Source organism: Tyto alba, unplaced genomic scaffold (assembly GCF_018691265.1).
Source record: "Tyto alba isolate M040663 unplaced genomic scaffold, T.alba_DEE_v4.0 Super-Scaffold_19, whole genome shotgun sequence".
Lineage (NCBI taxonomy): Eukaryota > Metazoa > Chordata > Aves > Strigiformes > Tytonidae > Tyto > Tyto alba.
Genome location: NW_024881281.1, coordinates 4,047,682 through 4,069,642, shown reverse-complemented (window position 1 = coordinate 4,069,642; position 21,961 = coordinate 4,047,682). Strand labels below are relative to the sequence as shown.

At 41.8% G+C, this 21,961-nt stretch overlaps 2 protein-coding genes across 2 annotated transcripts; one reads left to right on the top strand and one right to left on the bottom strand.

Moving 5' to 3' along the window:
• Window positions 1-1,081: 1,081 nt before the first annotated feature.
• Window positions 1,082-16,488, bottom strand: SKA2 (spindle and kinetochore associated complex subunit 2). Its single transcript, XM_033004724.2, has 5 exons — window positions 16,386-16,488; window positions 6,926-7,015; window positions 5,983-6,159; window positions 4,620-4,706; window positions 1,082-1,556 (listed from the first exon to the last, which is right to left on the bottom strand). Exons 1-5 carry the CDS (start codon window positions 16,416-16,418, stop codon window positions 1,512-1,514), a joined length of 432 nt encoding a protein of 143 aa, XP_032860615.1. The 5' UTR covers window positions 16,419-16,488; the 3' UTR covers window positions 1,082-1,511.
• PRR11 (proline rich 11) lies at window positions 15,472-21,813 on the top strand. The gene is made up of 10 exons (XM_033004898.2): window positions 15,472-15,727; window positions 17,879-17,987; window positions 18,385-18,538; window positions 19,070-19,192; window positions 19,496-19,753; window positions 19,892-19,990; window positions 20,481-20,590; window positions 20,699-20,758; window positions 20,836-20,932; window positions 21,405-21,813. The coding sequence occupies exons 2-10, from the start codon at window positions 17,881-17,883 to the stop codon at window positions 21,471-21,473; spliced, it is 1,077 nt and encodes a 358-aa protein (XP_032860789.2). The 5' UTR covers window positions 15,472-15,727; window positions 17,879-17,880; the 3' UTR covers window positions 21,474-21,813.
• The last annotated feature ends 148 nt before the right edge of the window (window positions 21,814-21,961 follow it).

The following is a 21,961-nucleotide window of genomic DNA, read 5'->3' as shown; positions in this document are numbered from 1 at the left end:
GCACCGCCCACCCGCCCGGAGGCCGCGCGGGGGTTCCAACGCGGCCCGGGCCCGAACGAGGGGAATTTGTAAATTTGCAAATTTGCAACCTCTTGGGTTTCAGGCTTTGCCCTCACTTACTCCGTGCTGACGACGGATTTCAGGAGCAAGCGCCTGCTGGGGCAGCGCTGAACAAAGTCTAGCTGCAGGGATGGATTTCCACACCTCACAGGGCTTTAGAAACAGACCGGGTGACTCTCCTCAAAGCTGCAGTTGCTCTTAAATTACACGCAGCACAGTCTTAGCCGCAGTTATTTTCCTACTAACAGGCATCTTTAATTGTTTTAGTCTGATTTCACTAATAAATATCTAATACTGTTGGAGGTAGTAAGGATCAAGTCCTATGTTGAAAATGGATCAATATGATTAAATACTCAAATACTGTTCGTGAAGTGATAGCAGTCTTATAGGTAAAAGGGCACACTGAGCAGCAGACATCATAAAATCAAGTTATCTCTGTCCTTTCCTCCCCCTTCTTCTTTGTTATATAACCTGTTCCTCTTCCCAACAAACTCAATAGACCAACCAGTTCATTGATGAGTTAAGAAATCAGCCTTTCCCTTCCTCAGGTACTGATTTAAATTTCTCTCCTTTGACAGGCACAATTTTTCAGGAAAAAAAATTAGGAACTTGGTAAAACTTCAGATACCTTACTCTCAAATTAGGCTGAAATAAGCATAAAAGCATTAAACATAAAGAAAAAAAAAATCCTTTTTTTTTTTTTTTTTCTCCAAACTGTGAGTGTGGTCAAACACTGCAACAGGTTGCCCAGCAAGGTTTTGAAGTCTTTATCCTCAGAGTTTTTCAGGACAGCACCCTGAGCAAGCTGCTCTGATCAGGGAGTTGGGCTGGACAATCTCGAGGTCCCTTCCAACCTCAGCTGTTCTGTGAGTCTGCAATTTTGCTGGACTGTAAAAAAACCCAAGACAGTTCACATCAAAGGAAAATTAAAAAGGTCAGGGACCAGGTTCAGGGGTTAGGGCAGGGTTCAGGGTCAGGAGTCATGTAAACAGAAGCGCAATGAATCTATGGACTCGTCTCCTTAGCTTTTATCATTTATTCAGGAATGTAAGTACAATTAAGTGGCTTGGGCTACTTGCCTTAAAAACACAACTCAGGAATGTAAGCAAGAATATGGAAGTGTCACATGGCTACCAATACTCTTCAAAGATGTGTTGACTATAGTCCTATAAATATCCAAGATAAAATACCAACCGCGATGTGTTTAACTCCGCAATTTTAAGTATTATAAAGAGAATTTGTATACAGAAACAAGAACAGCTTTCCAACAGTGGACTTAAAACTCCTAGATACCACAGAAATACTTGCTTGTAAAGAATCCAGGAACTATGACCAAGACGCTTGTGTGTCAAATGAGAATGGACTGAGCTTACATTTACACAACTAATTTAGCATTTCCTTGTTTGTCAAGTTCCACAATAGCAAGTTCTTTCACGATTCGTATTCCTGAGTCAGTGGCTTTCATACTGTTCACCCGTGGAACACTCAGTGCTACGCTGAAAGACAAAAGCAAACTATTTAGCAAAACAGGGTATCAAATATCATGTCTAGCACGAAAAGGCTAAAAAGCACATAATGTTTAATGAATTATTTTGCGAGTGCTCTGTAAAGCTCATGCTTATTCAGACTGTCATCAACTTTTCTTTGCTACTTCAAATTGGGAACAGTCATTTACAAATCCAACCTTAGGGCTAAAGAGACAGAACTCCCCAGTTAAGAACTTCATTTTTAACATCAGCCTTCAAGAAATCTGCAACACGCTCCCCATCCATGGGTCAGAGCTCAGGGAGGCAGGAGGGCTGGGTGTGAGGAGGGCAGGGTTCTGGGGTCACGGTTTAACATCAGGGCTCTGCTTTTCCTGTCTGGATGCAGATTCCAAAAGCTGAAAGAATTTGGCAGTATGACTGTGTTAGCAAAATTTTCCTGAATAGACCCAGTTTTGGACATCTGTATAGTGAAACCAAAGTGAAAAAAATATGTTTCTGAAGAATCTGACATTCAGTTTTGAAAATTATCAAATCATACAAGCCATTTTTATACAAATTAATTTAGAGGGGTTTGTGTGATGGCCCAACACTTTGGGGTGTGTACCTATCCAAGAAGAGTGTAGGGAAGTAAATCAAATTATGAAGTTATAATATAGCAGTGAATGGTTAGCTAGCTGGTTTTGTTTAATTAGAAGAAGCTAAATGCCTTTAGAGTTTATAAAATTCTTACTAATGAATGGCTTTAAGTCTTACCTGTTCTTATTTACAATGAAGTGGTTCAATAACTATACAAATTGTTTAAGTCTGCTAGTTTAACAGTACTTCTGATACTGCTTGGTACAGTCATAAATATTTCATCAGTCACTGGTTTGAATTGCAGTTCTAAAAAATTTGAAATAGAATATATTTGTTTCTTCAGAAATTAGGCCAAAGATAGCAAGTACTTTCATTACATTTTAAGAAAACCCCTAAATGGGTTTAAAGGATGATTTTCCAGCAGAAAGAGAGACAGAAGATACTTCCTCCAAACTATCATTGTATCTGCAGAGCAAGTGAAAAATCACTTACTTTGAGATCTGATGTCAGTGACTATTTTTTTTGTTTTTTAAAGAACTATGAAAATTCCTTTCTGTAAATTGGGATAAATGGATTAAACAAGAGCTATTTCTATGGTAAGACTAGTAGATGATTTCTTCCAGACCATAAACACAACACTGTCCTCTTCAATACCATCAAAAGCAAGAACTCTCAGAGACGTGGAATTGTATGTGGAATATGACTAAGGGCTCACTTGCTTATATTAAAGTCTAAATTCTTCACATAAAAGCAGTAGTTACTAGTACTTGAAACAGTGAATTTACTGTACATCACAGGCTCTATGTTTTTTTAAATAAGAGCTCAGAAACCATACCTAGGTCTCAGCCTATTCCTACTTACTGTGAGATTTGGCCTAGGGGTAAAAGAGCCCTTATTTGTCAGCTGAAGTTATTTACAATATCTGCCTTTTTCAGAAAGTAAAAGAAGTTCAATTCATTACTCCCTGAATTCTAGATAGTGACTTGGCATGTTTAAATAGCACAGAACTATTAGAGTCCAGTACTAGAGATGGAAGTCTTGCGAGATTGATACTATTCACAAAGCTTATTTACTGGGGCTGGGTGTGTGTGTGTGATCAGTCAAGGGGAGAAAAAAAAAACAAACACGAGATATTGTCAGGATTTGTTGGAATTCTGTTTAGAAATTATTTTTTTCCAATTTAATTTCTACATGAGTAATTACATTTTACTATTGGATAACCAAGGACCCTGCAGGCACTGAAGTCAACAGGAAAATCTTAGGCATTAAACAAACACTGGCTTCAAATAAAACTAAGTTTAAAATGGATACAGAGAGATTTATATGCAAGTCAGACGAGCCTGCTCAGCTTTCTCCTTTGCATTTTGGTATGGCTGTAGCTGAAAGCACTGTACCTGCAGCAAAGGAAAAAGATGGCTTTCCTATTCTCAAGCAACCTACAGAGGCTGACAGTTCTGACAAGCTGAAGGCAGCTATATCTAACTCTCTTCAGCCAGAAATACAGCACTGACGAAAAAATCCCAGAGCTTTTGTGACATCTTTCCGTTCTTTCTGCCTTTCAGAGAACATCTTCAAAACACACTCAGTGACAACATAGGGACTGATACCAATTAAACTGGCCTCAGTAGCTGTAGGATATAGCTATATTTGGCATTGGGCCTGGTTTATGCCAGCTGTATGTTAAGTTCTTTAGAATTAAATAGTGGAAAGACAGAAGTTGAGAGCATTTATGAAGGTAGGAGAAGATATTTGCAAGCAAAGAGTGAATGAAGCTGCAAGATATTGGACGGCTTTCATGCAAAACAACTGTGACAATAAAGGGACTGAAAGCGAGGAGGCATCCTTTGACAGAAGAGTAGTGGACAGTGAGAAGACATGTAGAAAAAGATACGGTCAATAAGATAATTACACTCTATTAACCTTTTTAATATGAGACCCAGACCAAATCTCTTGCAGGTAATTATATTGGAAGCTTGTGCTTTGAGTAAGTACGGGAGAATGTATGACTTACAACAAGTATTAGTTTACATCTGTGTTCTACTGCATTACAGTTAGAATATACTTAGTTACTCATATTCCAAAATTTATTTATTTAATATTTTACAGGAAATTAAATTTCTCTCCATTTTGATATATATTGGTTTGAATCAATTATATTCTTCACTCCCACCCAAAGGCTTTTTATATATTGAGTTAACAGAACAACAGCATCAACAAGAGCACCTCTGAAAAAAAACATCTCAATTAAAAAATACGGGGAACAAAGTTTTCCATCAAAGCAAATGTTTCCTTTGTGGACAATTTAATTGGAGCAAATCATAAACTTCATCAGTATACAATAAAAATGAAAAGGTTTGTTACAAACTTTAGTCCCATTTCTGAAAAATTCCATTCATTTGACAGCTATTAAGTCACAAAAACCGCCCTTCTGACTTCAGCTGAGCTATACTCAGAACTAACGGTTTCTGGAATACTGACATTCTGTGGCCTAATTACCTCTTCCACTAGCGATTCCCTTTGTTCAGCATTTCGGCAGCTTAACTGCCGTGCTGCAGCCCGTTCTTCTTCTGACAGAGGTAAGCTCTAGAAAAAAAAAAAAAAAAACAAACAGAGAGAACTCTCACACTTTTGGCTCCTAGGGTGATGATATTTACAGAAGAACTCCATGTTTGTGTAGCCCGCTTCTCATGGAAACTAACAGTAGACTGCTGCTTTCCTTTAAATGAAAGCAAATTTGCAAACGAAGTATTTCTGAAAAATCCAACCATAATATTCCTTTAACATCAATACTATAAATGATTCAATGGAAAGGAAACAAATTATTCAATAAAAATAAGTATTTCACTTAAAGACATATATTTCCCCATAACAGTTTAATCCATCTTTGGTTTAGGAAATACACAAAGTACGAGAAAATCTTTTTCTAAAAAGTCTAAATATAACCCAAGAGACAAGAGCCTTCCACTTTAACAAAATGCAAATGTGAAATTATTCTTGGCAGCATATCCTTGGAATGCAGGAAGAGAAAATATTTTTATACAGTACATTTTATCTGTAAAGACTTACCAGTAACTTGTCTAGAGCTGTTGACAGATTAAACAGAATCTCGGGGCACTGTCATTAGAACATTATAAGTGAGAGCTGAGATCTGGGAATATGTTTTAGTTATACCAGTTCTGCCTTTTCCACTAGACTATCAATTAGCTTTATTTGATCTAAACCATCTTATTTGTAAAGGGACAAAATTAACACTTTCACAACCTCTTAAAAACTGTAATAAGCAGTGTCTGAAGACCTCTTATGAAAATGTGTTATTTGTTACTGAGGTTTTTTTAATAGATAGATGGGGATTATCATACTGAGAACTTCTTTGCACTAACAGCAATTCCACTGCATATGTTACAATGCATTGTTTTTAATTTACTCACTTTAGACAGTGAAAATACATTTTCTATTTAAAAGGGGTTTTTGCCTTTTAAAATTGGTTTCACTTTCTGATTTAAGATGGCTACTTTTAAAAATGTACAGAACTGGAACACAGCTGTGCACAGAGGCATTGATTTCTGTGAAACTATTCAAACGTCTGCCACACTACTCACACTATTATGATATTATTACTTCAACTCCAGAACTGAATACACTAGCTTAACTGTTGAGTTATCAACTGTTGAGAATCAGACTTGTGATTTACAAAAACAGTTCCAATCTTGCAAGCATTTCTTCAGGCAAATGGTCTTATCTTCTAAAAGTCTGCACTTACACCAGTTTCCAATGGAACTACTCACATCTACGTAAAGGTCACACAAACACATGTTCATTTACAGGAGTGAGAACCAAGTGACTAAAGTGAAAATAGTACCTCCAGATCAGTATCTTGCTGTAATTCCTGAATCATCATCATTGTGTTCTCCAGAGCAGCACGGATGCCCTCCATGGATTCTCTCTGTTCTCTGTAAACTTTTTCCAGCTGCATACATAACGTTTGATAACGAGATTTCACCACTGAGAGTTCTTCCAAGATTGCAAATGGATTTTCCTGTGTAGAGATTAAAAGTACATTTAAACTGTTGAAGAAGGTAAAATTAATGTGGCCACATACCAATTAGAAGTATACGTGTTAGAGACACTAAAACATAGCATGAAATGAGCCTTTACAATGAAAAGTGTAGCTATGAGCATCTGTTTCATCTATATATTTATTTTTTCATACAGAAAAATGATAGATAGTCTGAGTAACATAACTCTGTGGCTCCACAACAAATAGAGGAGGATGAATTTACTGTGTTGGTAAATTTTAATGGCTTTTCTGAGTTGGAATAAGCTAGGGACTTCTAACTAGGAAGATTATTTTTCCACTATATGTTACAGTGTACATGGAGACAAGGATTTACATATAAAATCCTTTCCACAATGCCATTTATTGTTTACTTCTCACCTCTCACCCAAATCTGAGTATAGTCATTGGTTATTAGCAAGTGTATCTTTGATCTCAGAGGAAGGGTGTATTTTAGCTCAGATTGGAATCTGTGTCTTGAATTTGTTAACACTACTAATTTCTCAAAGCAGAACATGTGAGAATTCCACTGTACCAAGAAATAGGGGGGTTTGTTAGTTTCGGCCCTGAATTCATATTAGGCCAGTTATCTTGATAGAGGATGCAAGAAACACATAATAACAATAAATACCTAACAACAAGATAAAAGAACAGCCACATATATTTTAGGATTAAAGAAAATTACCCGTTTATTACCAACTTCAAGCAAAATGCAATAAAGCAGATTAAATTAATCTGAAAATACTACCTCCGCTGCTGGATTATCAGGAAGACTTTTCATTATTTCAAACTCCATCCTGTGTTGAATATAATCCAGATCAGATTCTGCCTTCTGGAACTAAAATATTTAACGTCAGCCACAGTATATTAAAAAACAAAAATTGCAGACAAAACCCAACCATATGCCCTTCCTGTATTTCAGGAAAGCAGAAGCAAGATGCCTCTGTTTTAAAGGCTCACATACTATAAAAGTAAGTTTCTATTCCTCCAATCTCTTCCTTTAGCTAATGTTTGTCAATTATGCTGACACACTTTTAGCCTGAAAAAATATAAAGCAATAAACTTTCAGACTTAACTATTTTCCTCTCACATGTAAGAATTACATGTGCGTGTACACACATACACACTTTTATTAATTTTACCCTCTATATGTCTAACCCAAATTACCCAATTACTCTCTTTGCATCTTGCCATTAGTACCTTTTTCATGCAGCTCCCCAAAATGCATGAAAACATTTCCATCTCTTCCTATGTTATATGCTCTTACAATGCCAAACCTCTCAAAATGAAGTTTTTTAGTACACCAAAGAGGTAATTTATATCAGTAGAAGAGAACATGCACCTTTTTAAAACTGATCTTCACTGGATGCAGGAGGTGTTTCATTTTTTTCCCCTTGAGATATTAACATATTTTCCATCAATTTTTTACAGCTTTTTCTTGGCTAGTTTTTTTTCTTTACAAATATTCAAAGTTATGTTAGCAAAACTGCAATACTTGGTTATTTACACAGCAGAGATTATGAATAAGTGTTCAGGATCCAGGCATATCGGCAGATATTTTATTATTAATTATTTTAGGAATGCATTCTCTCAGATGGTTATAATACCCATAATACATTTTATTATTCCCCAGTAAACCAGACTGACAAATAGATAATAAAATCGATGACATCACATTTCTTTCTTTGGGATAAATAAGCCACCAGAGAATTATCTAATTGCCTTGTAAAACAGTCTGCTGGTAGCATTATTACTTAATTAATTTTAGTCTGCAATTTTAATATCTATTAAGGATTTAGGCTTGAAAGTAAGGCAGTTTTCCCAGTTCACAAACAACTCATGAATTTTTTAATGTAATGATTTGGTGATTTTACAGTCACAGAAGAGACCATGATGAAGGGAAGTTAAAAATGCTTGTAACTTAGTTACCTTGTTTTTCACTATTTATATTGAGATTAACCCTGACATGACCATTACAACTTTTTAAGAATTAAAATAAGGTTATAGTTGTTAACTGTATCCCAGGGTACTAACTGGCAATGCTATAATGGTAGCTAAAGTGACAAACCTCATTAGTCTTTGGATGTAGCCTGTAGTCAGGCCTGGATACCAAAAGGATGTTTAGGTTTTAAACATCAGCCTCGGCATCCTCCGTCAGGAACTGTCATTAATACCTTTGAGAATCTGGAACTTCAGATAGCCCAGAGGAATAGCGTTCAACCCAAGATATTCTACAAGTAAAATCCCCTTTCTGACGTAGTGAAAAAGTATTTTTCATACACATACACACCCTCAGTAAATTTTCAAATAATAGCTTAGGAAAAAGAAAATAAGTCTAGTAAAGACCTTGAGCATCTATAAATCAAAGGGAAAGCTTTCACCTGTTACTCTCATAGCTTACCATTTGTCCAGCAAAACTCGTCCCTACATCTACCCCAGAAACCAGTCATGATAAAATGTGGGAATAAAATACTTTTTATTACGCTATATATTTTTAAAGAGTTCATGAAGGATTTTTTCCTAACTGCTCAGTCATTTCTGTTCCCCTCCACCAGCAAACATTTTTAGGATTGCATTCCTAGAGTTAGGCACCTTAAAAAGATAACTTTTTGCTTTTCTCCAACTCCTCCATCTGATTAATTTTTGGGAAGGCAGACAGTGAATACGGGTGGCTTTCAGAATTATCCATGAAGCTGTTTTCCTGAAATATTTGAGATTTACAGAACAAGAGCATCCCACTAATACCATGATACTCCTATGATCCAAGACATTAAAAATTGAATGTGAAGCTGAATGCTAAGCTATCGTGTGGCTCTAATTTTAAGATTTGTGCTTAATGAAAATATGAACACAGTTCAATATCACTGCTTTCACCTAAAAGTATGCTAATTCTAAAAGAATCAAAATTTATTATTAGCTATTTCAAAGCATGTTTATAAGCACTGGCATGTATTCCTCCATTATGATCTATTTTTCCTTTGTTTTATAAATATCTTTTTCTTGCTGTATTTCAGGAAACATACACCTGCAAAAATCTCACCTTAATGTTATAGGTTAGGACTATGAGTATTTTGCAACAATCACACAGAAAATGCAGTTTGTGAAATGTAAATTTGTAATTTACTCACAGGCTTAGAAGAAAGTGTTAGAAACTGTGAGGCAAGACTCAAGCCATGGCTGCGTACTCTGCTTTCAGATGCTTTGACAATACTATTGCACTGCTAGCTGTAAAGTACAGTAGTGCAATAAAGTCAGAGCATTCGTTAGCAGCAAGAATTCTGTACAAGTAAGCAATACACTCAAAATACATATTGGAAAAAACAGGTCGAGTCAGAGAGTGGTTTCTGTGGATCATGGAGAATGGGAGAAGGTTAATTTTCACCAAGTCCTGATAGAGACACACAAGAACTCATGTATTTCAATACATTAGTATTATTGATAATACCTATAATTCCACTGACCAAGAGAGGAAAAGAAAAAGGGGAAAAAAAAAAAAAAAAAAGAGATAAAAACACCCCACAAAATGCCAACAGATCTGTCAGAAATTCAATTTCAAATAATTTGGTGCTCTTTTAACTAGAAACTACATTTCCAAATGTATTTATTTTCTAGATTTACCTGATAGAAAGTCAAGAGTCTAAACTCCTATCAGACAGATGTTCTTAAACAGCATTACAGGGAACATTTTCTGGACACCAGAGTTTATTCTTCTCTTTTGCCAGTGTGGAATCACTTTAAAATGCACTTAAACACACCCTCATTTCTTAAGATTGTGAACGTACATTGCCACTGGGACAACCACACGGATGCTACAGCACCATGAAAGTGGGGGCATAGTTCATAAATCTCAATACAGGTGTTTCTTTTTAACAAAAACAGTAGCATCATATAAAAAATTTGGGAACTCTTAGGGTTTGAAGGTACTAATGTTCTTAACAACAAAATGCAAAGAAACAGAGGGATAGAGTGGAGAGAGATGGATGATTGCTGATGCACGCAGAGTAACAACCTGAGTCAACTCCACACCCGTAACATTTCTCTAGAACACACTGTGGGAAATAAGAATGCTTTCCTCTTTGTAAGGCAGTTAATTCTAAGGAAACACAGAGTTGATGGTATGTGTCATTAAAACACCACTTAATGTTTCTCTTTGGCAAATAACTAGAAGACAATGCAAAAAAAAAAATAATGGCAATCCCATTTTACAGTTGTTTTTCAAATCACCTCCTGGTCTCAGACACAGAATAGCGACTTTTGACTTGTGACTATAACAAGAAGAACAATGAGTAACGTAGATAGTATTGCTGGCCAATGCCCTTTTAACATTGCACTGCTTTTTGTGCATGATCACTAGTAGTACAACATAAAAAGGGCACTGGACAGACACCTGTCTTGGTTTGGGCTGAAATAGAGTTAATATTCCTTTTCAGGAACTAGATGAGTGCTGTGTTTTGGATTTAGCTTTGGGTTTGGTATGGGAAGAATGCTGATAGCTCAAAAAAAAGTAGGTCTACTATACCAAAAATACGGTGACAGATATTAACTAAATTGCTCTCAGTGAAGCACTCTCAGCTCATCTGACAGTTTATCCATTTGTTATCAAATTTTACTAAATGGATATCCACAAAATTTCTCTCAGTGCAGACTGCTGAAGCGCATCCTGGAAGGCGCTGGCTCAGGATGTGAAGTCCTGAGCACTAAAGGTTAATGAAATGGCTGTACAGAAGGATACATTTATCACCAGAAACTACCACGTACTGTATTTTCATTAGAAGCCTGATCTGTCTGTTGAAGCTGTTGGAAAGATCTCCAGTCCCAGCTGACTTGAGTGAATGCTTGTACAGAACAGTCTCAGGTGCCTAAGTCCTAAAACACAGCACCCAGTATTCTTACTTAAATTGTTAAAAAGTCAACCTTACAATCTTTTGCATAGTGAATCTCCTTTTATATTGTAGATGTTATGGTTCATTCAGCTGTTCTGGTTACTGTACTTTGAGCAATATTCTCAAATAACCAGTGATTACCTGGTATTTTCATACATATTTTTCTTCTTAAGATCCTACAAATTACGTCTATCCTTGGTTCTATGAGATGAAAACGAAGCTTTTCATGAAATGCATGTCAAAACCTCTGGGGAAATAAGAAGTGTTATTTTATCACACTTCTGTGGAGAGAGCTGACTTCACAGGAGATACAGGAAGAAGAAACAATAAGCAGAAGGAGAAGCAAGAGACACAAATCTGTGATATATGAGACATAGTTGCCAATGTACATATTCTGATTAATATAGAATCGCTGACTGGTTTGGGTTGGCAGGGACCCTAAAGATCACCCAGTCCCACCCCCTGCCATGGGCAGGGCCCCCTTCCCCCAGCCCAGGGGGCTCCCAGCCCCGTCCAACCTGGCCTTGAACCCTTCCAGGGAGGGGGCAGCCACAGCTCCTCTGGGCACCCTGGGCCAGCGCCTCACCCCCGGCACAGGGAAGAATTTCTGCCTTAGATCTAATCTAAACCTACCCTCTCTCAGTTTAAACTTGTTACCTCCTGTCCCACCCCCACCCCCTGATCCAGAGTCCCTCCCCACCTCTCCTGTCCCCCCTTTAAGCCCTGGGAGGCCGCTCGAAGGGCTCCCCGGAGCCTTCTCTTCTCCAGGCTGAACCCCCCCAACTCTCTCAGCCCGGCCTCCCAGGGGAGCTGCTCCAGCCCCCCCAGCATCTTCGTGGCCTCCTCTGGCCCCGCTCGAGCAGCTCCGTGTCCTTCTGCTGTTGGGGGCCCCCGAGCTGGCCCCAGCACTGCAGGGGGGTCTCCCCAGAGCGGAGCAGAGGGGGAGAATCCCCTCCCTGGCCCTGCTGCTCACACTTCTCCTGATGCAGTCCAGGACTTTCTGGCAGTGAGTGCAAATTTCTGGCTCACAGTCCATTTTCCATCCACTAATACCCTGAAGTCCTTCTCTGCAGGGCTGCTCTCAACCCACTCCTTGCCCAGCCTGGATTTGTGCTCGAGACTGCCCCAACCCATGTGCAGGACCTTGTACCTGACCTTGTTGAACCTCATGAGGTTCACACAGGCCCACCTCTCTAAGCCTGGCCAGGTCCCTCTGGATGACATCCCCTCCCTCCAGCCTGTCACCACACCACACAGGTTGGTGTCATCAGCAAGCTTGCTGAGGGTGCACCGATCCCACTGTCCGTGTCCCCAACAAAGAAGTTAAACAGCACCAGCCCCAACACCGACCCCTGAGGAACGGCACTCGTCACTGCTCTCCACTCGGACATTGAGCTGGACATTGAGCTGTTGATTGCAGTTCTTTGAGTGCGACCATCCAGCCAATTCCTTACGCGCCAAGTGACCCATCCATCAAACCCATGTCTCACCAATTTAGAGACAAACATGTCATGCAAGACAGTGTGAAATGCTTTGCACAAGTCCAGGTAGGTGACGTCAGTTGCTCTTCCCTTATCCACCGACACTGTAACCCCGCTGTAGAAGGCCACCATGTTCTTCAGGCGTGATTTGCCCTTAGCGAAGTCATGTTGGCTGTCGCTAATCACCTCCTTATTTTCCATGTGTCTTACCATAGTTTCCAGGATCCGCTCCATGATCTTGCTCAGCACAGAGGTGACACTGACTGGCCTGCAGTTGACCGGGTCTTCCTTTTTTTTTCCTTTTTAAATATGGGAGTTATGTTTCTCCTTTTCCAGTCAGTGGCAACTTTACCATACTGCCATGACTTCTCAAACACGACGGATAGTGGCTTAGCCACTTCATCTGCCTGTTCCCTCAGAACCTGCGGATGCATCTCACCAAGTCCCATGGACTTGTGCACCTTCAGGTTCTTTAGATGGTCTTGAACCTGATCTTTTCCTGCAGTTCTTCATTCTTCCAGTCTTCACTGGCCACTGAGTACCTCAGCCTTCTCCATATCCTGGGTAACCAGGTCTTCCAGAGAGGGCCCACATTTCCCTGGTCTTCCTTTCATCACATAAACAATGACAAAGAAAAATACTGCACCTTTGAATGAGGTTTGGATATAGGAAATTAATAAATGAAATTGTTTGAGGTGTATTTATGAAATCACCCTTTTCTTAAAAAAAAATAAGAAAAGAAGCAGATGAAGATGCAACTGCCTTGTGCCACCCAGCAGTTTCAATGGAAGGCAGCAGCTGGGCATGCCATCTTCCATCTTCTGCTAGAAGAAATAAACAGAAGAATCAAACAGAAGAGTAACAGGGTGAAATCAAAATCAGTTTGGTTTGAAATGGATTACCAAAATGATTTGAGTTAATTAGAATGGGGTGAAAAAACAAGCTATAATCTAAAAACCTTTGGAAGTTGTTACGTGCCATCTGTGCAGATAATCAACCAAAAAAGCTCTTCACCTTGGAATTATTTGTGCAATGATCATTTTGGTCTACTCATAAAGTAGATCATAAGACAGTATCCCATTACAGTCTTCTCCACTACCATATATAAAAGCCCCTGTTAACTTTAAGGGTGCCAAAATACCTGACTCTTTACATGTCCCTGAGAATCACTTGAAAGTAAGACTTTCAATAAAACACGTAAAGAAACTGTAGCGTTAAATAAACAAATAAATATCAACATCTAACCTTGGTATCTCTGAACAGATTTCTAAATTTTTATTGCTAAACTAGGCTTTACAAATACACACAAAAAGATAGGAGGAGATCAAGTTTACGCTATGGGCAAGGCTGAGAACAACTTCAGAGCTCTAACAAGAATGTAGTACATCACTGAACTAAAATAATGTATGCTATTACCACTCTAAGCATTCAGTATGATGACTGCAGTTCAGTAGCTAAAGGAGAGGAAAAATAACCCCACCTCCCCAAAAGCGTGGTTTCTTCAAAGAAAAAGCAAAACAAAACACACCACCTTGTTCTTAAAGTGCAGTAAGACTGAGAATTAGGTAGGATAATTTGAATTCCCTGATCTTTCAACTAATGCAGGTTTTTTGGCATTTATTCAAATTGTTACTTTTTATTTCTTAGCAGAAATAGTATTGTAGCTTAAAATACCACTCTGAAGTGTCTTACTGTTGCAATGACATGCAGGTCACTCAATGAGGTGACAAAGGCATCTTAGCAGAACAAGCTCACATTTAGACAACTTTCAGCCAGTTGCTTCTTTTCAGACAAGAAACACTTACTGCCCACTGTTCCTAACGCTTTAAGGGAAGCATTACACTGGTGCTGGAGAACATGGACTGAAAGAGCAATAGAGTAAATAAAAGTAAACTAAACATGTTTAAACACAGGGCATTAAGCAGCACACCAATTCTGTGTACTGAAGTGAAAGTCTAGCACTCACGAGGTTAAGGGATAATGTAGATATACAATATTCTCCACCATGTTCTCCCAGTGTTCCTCCTATTCTTAATATTCCATTTTGTTGATGTTAGTGTGCACAGATAAGGAAACTATTAAACTAAGTTTTTACTTATTTCTTAATGAGAACTGGAAACCAATATTGCCAGAGGACAAAAACCCCTAAGATTTATCTATTGTATTATTTGTGTCTGCATTGAGTAATGTGCTTTTTTTCTCCATTAGGACACTTGTGGTTTATTAAGTAAGGTACCTAACACCGCTGCTAGGACAATTAAAATTACAAAAAACTTCTGGAACTTTCCAAACATAAACCAAAGGAGCATCGTGTTTTGGAGAACTATGTCAGTACGAGCATTTTAATTTATGTAAGGATTTAAGAAAATAAATTGTATTAAGCATTTGGACGAATAAAAATTCCCCAAGGCATTTTAACTAAAAAAAAGTGTAAACAAGATTACGTTATGTAGAAGCAAAAATGAAGACGAAGATTTGAAGGATGCCACAAGGAACTTGGCTGTTGAGAGTTTTCTAGTGCCTTTCAATATGTAAAAGCACAACATAGGGCTTTCCACACTCCCTCGTTTTTTTGTTTTTTGTTTTTTGTTTTTTTTTTTTTTTCTGTTCGGTGAGCGGTGCAGGCAGAAAGGCGGCTATTACATAAGGTAGCTCAGTTTGGCCCTCAGGGGTTGGCTCAACGAGTGCTGAAACCAAGTTCAAACGCCATGAAGAACTAACTACACGCACTTGAATGGCTGAAGGAAAAACCAGCCTCTCCTCAAGGACTGGCTACAACCCAGACCCCGGGGAGAAAGAAGAGCTGCCAGGGCCGGCGCTCCCCTCCGCGAGGGACCCGGCCCCGGCCCCGGGGTCGCGCTGCCGCCGCGGCCCCCGCCCGCCCCTCGCCTGAGGGGGAGCGGCGCGGCCCCGCAGCGCCCACCCGCGGCGAGGCGCTGTGGGGGGACGCTCCCCAGCTCCTCTCCAACCCCGCTGACCTGCTCCGCTCTACCTGCCCCGTCCTGCCGGGCAGAGGGGAAGCAGAGTGCGAGGAGCGGCCTCAGCCGCGGCCCCCGGCGGGAAGCCATCCCGGGCGGGAAACCATCCCTCCACTTCCCGCTTCCCCCCCTCCACCCTCGCTGAATGAAACCGCCCAACCGACCTCTCCTCCCCGGACACCCCCGCAGAGAAAATGGGCCAGCCCAGGTGAGAGCTCCACCCTCACCCCCCGCTGAGAGAAAATGGACTAGTCCCAGAGCGCTCTGCTTTACGCCGCGCTCCCCCTCCCACCTCACACACACCCCCCCTCCCCCAGCGCCGCCCCCCCCCAGACAGCCACAGCGACGGGGAAATAAAAGGGACCGGACCGGACCGGCCGCGCCCCTTAACAGCCCCGTTTCCCCCCGCTACGGAGAGCGATAAACGCGCCCGGGGCTGTGCGGAACCCGCTTTCCCCCACACACGCACACACACCCCCGCACCCCCCCGCCAGGTGAGAGGGAAATGGCCGTGCCGTGCCCCCGCGCTGAGGGGGTGAATGGAGCGCGGTGAAAGCCCCGCCCACCTTGGGGAGGGGTGTGGGGGAGGGGGGGGGGGAGCGAAATGGATCGGCCCGGTCGAACTCGCCTGACCCGCCCGGCGGGCGGCGGTCGCCCCATCGAGGGCGGCGCGGGCTCCGCTCAGGGCCCGGATGGGGCACGGGCGCGGCCGCTCTCCCCTCGCACCTCACAGCCGCGCACCCCCCCACCCCACCCCGCTTTTCCCTCCAGCGGCAGCCCGCTGCCCTCCGAGGCGCTCCCGCCGTCGGTCCCTGGGCCCGGCCGACCCCCTCAGCCCGGCCTCCGCCCGCGCCGCCCGGACTCACCAGGGTCTCGAGCCTGGTAACCGCCGTCTCCATGTTGAATAGTTGACATTCCTCAGGCGGCGGCGGGGAGATACCCACCCCCCGCTCCGCAGGATGGGAGAGTCGGCGGCTCCCATTGGGCAGCTGTCACTCGCTGCTCGCCTGCCATTGGCTGGGCGCTGAGGGAGGGCGCTCGCCATTGGGTCGGGAAGAATGTAAACCCTCTCCGAGGTAGCGGGGAGCCCATTGGTTGGTAGGAAAGCTGCGGTCGGTGATTGGCTACGTGAGGGGAGCGCCTCGAGCCGCTATTGGCCCAGAGTGGAACCCAGCAGTGATGGGCTGGAGGAGGGAGCGCAAGCGCTTCAATTGGCGGGAAGTGGAGCGGTCGATGAGCCGCGGTCCGTCTCCGGCGGGGCGGGGGAGTGCCGGTCACCTCCTCCGGCGGGCCTCTGCTCCCCCCACCTTTCAACCCCATTGGCCTTTCCCAGACGAGCGGTATTCCCTCAGCTGATTGGCGGGACTGGAAAGCCTTTATCCAATGGCGGGGCGGATCCCCCCCTCCGTGCGCCTCAGGCCGGGGCGGAGCAGCCCTGGGCTCCCATCTGGCTCGGGCTCGCGTCAATCTCAGCGGCCAATCAGCGGACGGCTTAGGACGGGCCGCGGGGAGGGGGAACCGAAGAGAGCGGTGCTCCCATTGGCTGCGCGCGGCGCGGGGAGCGGTTTGAATCGGCGGCGGGCAGAGGTGAGTGGCGGCTGAGGGCGGGGGGGGAAAGCGGGGTGGCCCCGTGTCCTCGGTCACCCGTGACAGCCCACCCCCGTGTCCTCGGTCACCCGTGGCATCCCACCCCCGGCTCACCGGGGGAAGTGGTGTGCGAGGGACCGCCCGCTCCTCGGTGTGGGCTTCCCCGGAGAGCGGGGCCGGCCCCACGCAGGAGCGGGTCGGGGGGGTCCTGCCGCGGGGATGAGGGGCGGTTCCGGTAACGCTTGAGCAAGCGCCCACGGTCAGGGAAGTTCTGGGCCCTTCGTGGTTTCTTCGTGACTTTTGCCTGCGTTCTCCACAGACGTAATTCCCCCCAAATGCAGTATTTGTCACTTCAGGATAAAGAAAATCTGTCAATAAAAGCCCATATAAAATGGTACTTTTTATGTTGTTCACTCCTCTCACGTACAAATATATCCCAGCGGATCACAGGAACTTAAGGATAATAATTTCTGCTATGAAAGAAAGACTGCACCTTCTGGCACTGCCAATCCTATTGAAATTCCAGTTAAAAAACTAATACATGCATCTGTAGGGGTTTTTTATTCAAATATCAAGAGGATTTACAGTGACAGTGGATTTTTTGTCAGTTGTATGTAATGCTTCTAGCAAGACATCTGTGAATAACTTCTGACTGGATGTTTGAGATACAGTCCATGTTCTTCCCTACCTATTTGGTGATAGCTCAGTCCCCATGTGAAAGTGGGTATATTTCTACACATTAATTTTAAATGTGTCCTCATTTTTTTAACAGTAATGGCAAAGTATAAGAAATACAGACGAAAACGAAGAGCCCGAGCAAAATTTCTGCTGGAAAAGAAAGAAGATGCTGCAAACTCCCAGGGCTCAGGCTGTCCTCCACGGTAAGAGGCTCACTTGGAACTCTGCCTTTTTAACTTCATTTCTGGGTCCACTGTTCCCGATGGTACGTGGAACTGAGGTAACAGAATTGTTTTTGAAGCCTATCTACATCCTGGTACGGATGCTGTGAAATTGTTTCATCTTGTATATTTTCTAGTACTCTATCATTAACTTTAACGTGCAGGAAAAGCAGTTCAGATAAAAACGTATTACAAATATGATTTCTTCTCCCCCTGTCCTTTATCAAAATGTATCTTGGTCTTTTCTGGTCTCTGTGCTCACATTTATTCTTGTCACCTGCTGTTGCTGGTACTTGTAATTTCCAGATGATTGGTCACAGATAACTTTTTAAAGGCTGAAATTATAATTACGGTCTCGTTCTGAAATATTATGTCCCAGGTCAGCAGCTGATCCTCCTCTGAACATGTCATCTGTCCCAAGCCATCTGTCCTCACTCTGGTCATTCGCCTTGCCCAGTGTAAGAGATGTGGTAAAACCCTTTACAACAACAGCATCATTTCTGTATTGTTGGTGCCAGAACACGGTTGCACAGGTAAGTTTTCTACATCTCTGTTTTTGCCAATGCGTGAGGTTGTTCTTAGTGCTCAGATGCAGGCTATGCGGTCAGATTTGAGAACTAAGTTGCAAATTTAGTTGTCTATTGAAACAGATATAGTATATTTAGTGTTTACTGTTGAAATAGAAGAGTGTCAAGGCAACTGTGGGCATTAAATGCATATGTGCAATTGTAGGGGTTTTTTATTGGAATATCAGGAGGATTTGCAGTGACAGAGGGTGCAGTCTTTCTGTCATAGCAGAAATGATTGTATGAGCTTCTCTGGTCAAATGTGAATTATACGTTAAAATTCATAGATGAAGTTAAAGTTTCTTTGGGAGAAAATCACTCCTTGGGCTCCTACCAAGGAACTATTTAGTGAAATTTTGTATCTCCATGTTGTACCTTTCCACTGACTATGATAAGACCTTGTGATAGAACTTTCAGAAGTAATCATAGCCCTGTCTCAGGAAACATAACTTGGTGGTGAAAATGCTTATCTGTTTGTTTGGGTTTTTTTATGCTTAGAGTTTTAAGGTGGTTAAAGACACCGTATTTCCATCACAAATCTACTTAAGGGAGCTAAATACGTTCAGAGAGCAGCTGGAAAAGTTGGAAACTGAATTTTCCAGACTACAAGGAACACTCCAGGTCAGTCTCAGTCCCAGAGGGGCAGGGCGATGTTTGCTTGTGTAAGCATGTAAGGAACAGAGGTCACTGCAGATAAACTGAAATCTTAAGAGCTCACTGGGCAGTGTTTCACCTCTTCCTCACAGTCAGCATTACTAAACTGCTGTTACTTCACAGCTAGAGGGAACTGGTTTGCTGGCGAGGTGTGTAAGAGGCTTTTAATGTTTTTCTGGATCAACTGAAGCCAGAACCTTTGTTCTCTGAAATTCCATCTACTTTTGCCAGTGGATTTAATAATCTCTTATTTATGTTTATTGTTTTCAGATGAATGGAATTGCAGCCTTGCCTTCAGAAAATTCTCTTTGTCAAAGGTGTAATAAACCAGTTCCAGGTGCTCCTGTACAAATGCAGACGGGCCCGCCATCATCAGTATCCAAGCTTTCCACAATAGAGCTGCAGCCTGTATCTGCACCCCCTCCACCTCTTCCTCCTCCTCCGCCACCACCACCACCACCACCCCCACCAAAACTGCCTCCAGCACCTCTCCTCCTCAAACGGGGCAATAGCTCTATAGCACTTCTGGTAGGGAATAAGAAGGTTCCTCTGTTTTTTCACTCAAGGCTGGGTTCTTTGGACCTGGTTTCATCAGGAATGTGCATCTTCGTGAATGCTCAGTCAGTTGCCGATCCTAATTTCCCTTTCAACCACCTTTGTTCTCAGGCACCATCACTGAAAAAAGATGGGCCGATGCAAATCACTCTCAAAGATCTCCTGAACGTAAAACTGAAGAAGACGGACAGCAACCTGAGCAGGGACAAGGTAATCTGGAAGACACATGGATAAAGAGATGGTGGTGTATTGAGGCAAACTCCACCCCAGAACCAGTGTATTTCCTGCAATCCTTGTCTTAGCCCCTGATAGAATTTCTTCAAGAAATTAATTCCTCTCTTCCAAAACTAATCATTCTAATCTACATCTGGACATTTGAAGTGATGAAATTAAGTGACTAACTCTAATCTTGTCTGGCATGCTGGACAGTTCTGATTTGACATTAAGGGCATGTAGCTTTTTGTCTGTGTGTTATCAATAGATTTTGGGGTTTCTTTTGCCCAGCTGAAATGTTTGCAAAAGTTTGGTGGTTTTTTTGAAAAAATTATTTTTATCCAAGGCACATGCAAATCTTAATGATTCATAAAAGCATAAAAGCCATAAACCACAGAAGTCTTTCAGAGTATAAATATTAAATAGATTTAAGGTCAGTGAGACCTTCTAAAGTTTATTTGTGGTAACATTTCTCTCCTCACTTTAGGCAGAATCACCAGTGAAGACACGCAGGGCATTAATTACAGTCTCAGACTTACAGAGCGTTAGTCTCAGACCTAAACCCAAGCCATCAGCTCACATTACAACCTCCTTAATGTAAGATGGTTCCTTCCTTTCTTTGAAATTAGATTTTTCTGTTCTAAAAAGTAATTAACATTCTTTACAGAGTGGAAAATATTTTAACAACTTGTTTTGTTCTTTTAGTACCCCTGGTAAAAATCAGTTAGATCTTCAAAAACTTCTGAAGAAAGTCAATATACAAAGGTAAGCTCCTTTCTATTCTCTTTTCTAGAAAAAAATAGAGAACTAATCATAATTCCCCTTGTTTCCAATCTTTTCAGAAGTCCTGGTGGCACTCCACTAAATAGTAAAGAAAATATTGAGTGCGGGTCTGGGTTGACACCAATAATGACACAGGCACTACGGCGCAAATTTCAGGCAAGTCATGGTGTCTCCTTAGAATAAATTGGTTTTAAAATCCACAGAATTTCATACTGACCTTTTTCCCCACAGTAGAGCGCCACTGGTATATATTACATAAGTTACAGTCTCTCCGTAATTCTCATCTCAAAGCCCGAAGTACCCACAAATAAGGGCACTTGTTTTACTGATTCCCTTTTTAATGGTAAGGGAACTGCAGAATGGAAATGCCCTTGCCTGTCTTCCAGCAGGTTATTTAACAGTGTTAAGAGGAAAAGTTGCTTTTTTGATGGCCATTTTAGTGCCTCAATGCAATCTGTAACTTCATAGTTCCAGTTTGCAGGAGAACAAAATTTGAAGGTTAATAATGTCTTATTTTTTGCTGTGTCTGTTTTCTGAATGTCAATTAAGAATTACATTATATTTTATCTCAGTTATAATTAGCACTAAGTTCATCTTCCAAGATCTGACCCTTTTCTTATTTTGACAGATGGCTCATCCAAAGAGTCCCTCGCCAGCCCGGTTAAGTGCTGCAAACAGCTTTGATGAACAAAAGTAGATATCTGGAACGATATATTTCTAACTTGTGGTCAGGAAGCCATTTGAATCCCATTTTTATCTCACTTAGGCACATGTATTTGTAAGTAAATCTAGGGCATATGAAAATGGGCCATTTAGCAGATTTCTGCTTTTTAAAGGCAGCATATTTCTACTATGTTTCAGTCTGGTTGCATCTCGTTTCTTAAAGAGGGGGTGGGGTGGGGAGAGGAAAAAAAAAAAAAAAAAAAGGACATTTCCTGAATCTCTTGTTACCTGGCTGTTGCTGAAGCAGGGACTATTATGTTCCCAGCACTGGTGCTACTTGTAATATAAATATGTGCATGTTTGCTGAAAGTCAATATTGCTTTTACTTTTTTTTTTTTTAAGCAAAAATGATCTTGACGGTAGTTATACCAGTTCAGAGAAAAGCAGCAGATTAGCACTCCAGTGCTATTAAAGGCTGCAGGTTTCCACCACGATTCAGCCAGGCGGGCCAGAAGGCACAGA

Excerpts from the sequence above, each read along its gene's own strand:
- SKA2 (XM_033004724.2), bottom strand. The coding sequence starts at position 16,418 with ATGGAGACGGCGGTTACCAGGCTCGAGACCCTG. Across the intron at positions 7,016-16,385 it reads TTACCAGGCTCGAGACCCTG|TTCCAGAAGGCAGAATCTGA; the intron begins GTGAGTCCGGGC and ends TAAATATTTTAG. Across the intron at positions 4,707-5,982 it reads AGCAAGATACTGATCTGGAG|AGCTTACCTCTGTCAGAAGA; the intron begins GTACTATTTTCA and ends TTTTTTTTCTAG.
- PRR11 (XM_033004898.2), top strand. The coding sequence starts at position 17,881 with ATGGCAAAGTATAAGAAATACAGACGAAAACGAAGAGCCCGAGCAAAA. Across the intron at positions 17,988-18,384 it reads GGCTCAGGCTGTCCTCCACG|GTCAGCAGCTGATCCTCCTC; the intron begins GTAAGAGGCTCA and ends ATTATGTCCCAG. Across the intron at positions 18,539-19,069 it reads GCCAGAACACGGTTGCACAG|AGTTTTAAGGTGGTTAAAGA; the intron begins GTAAGTTTTCTA and ends TTTTATGCTTAG.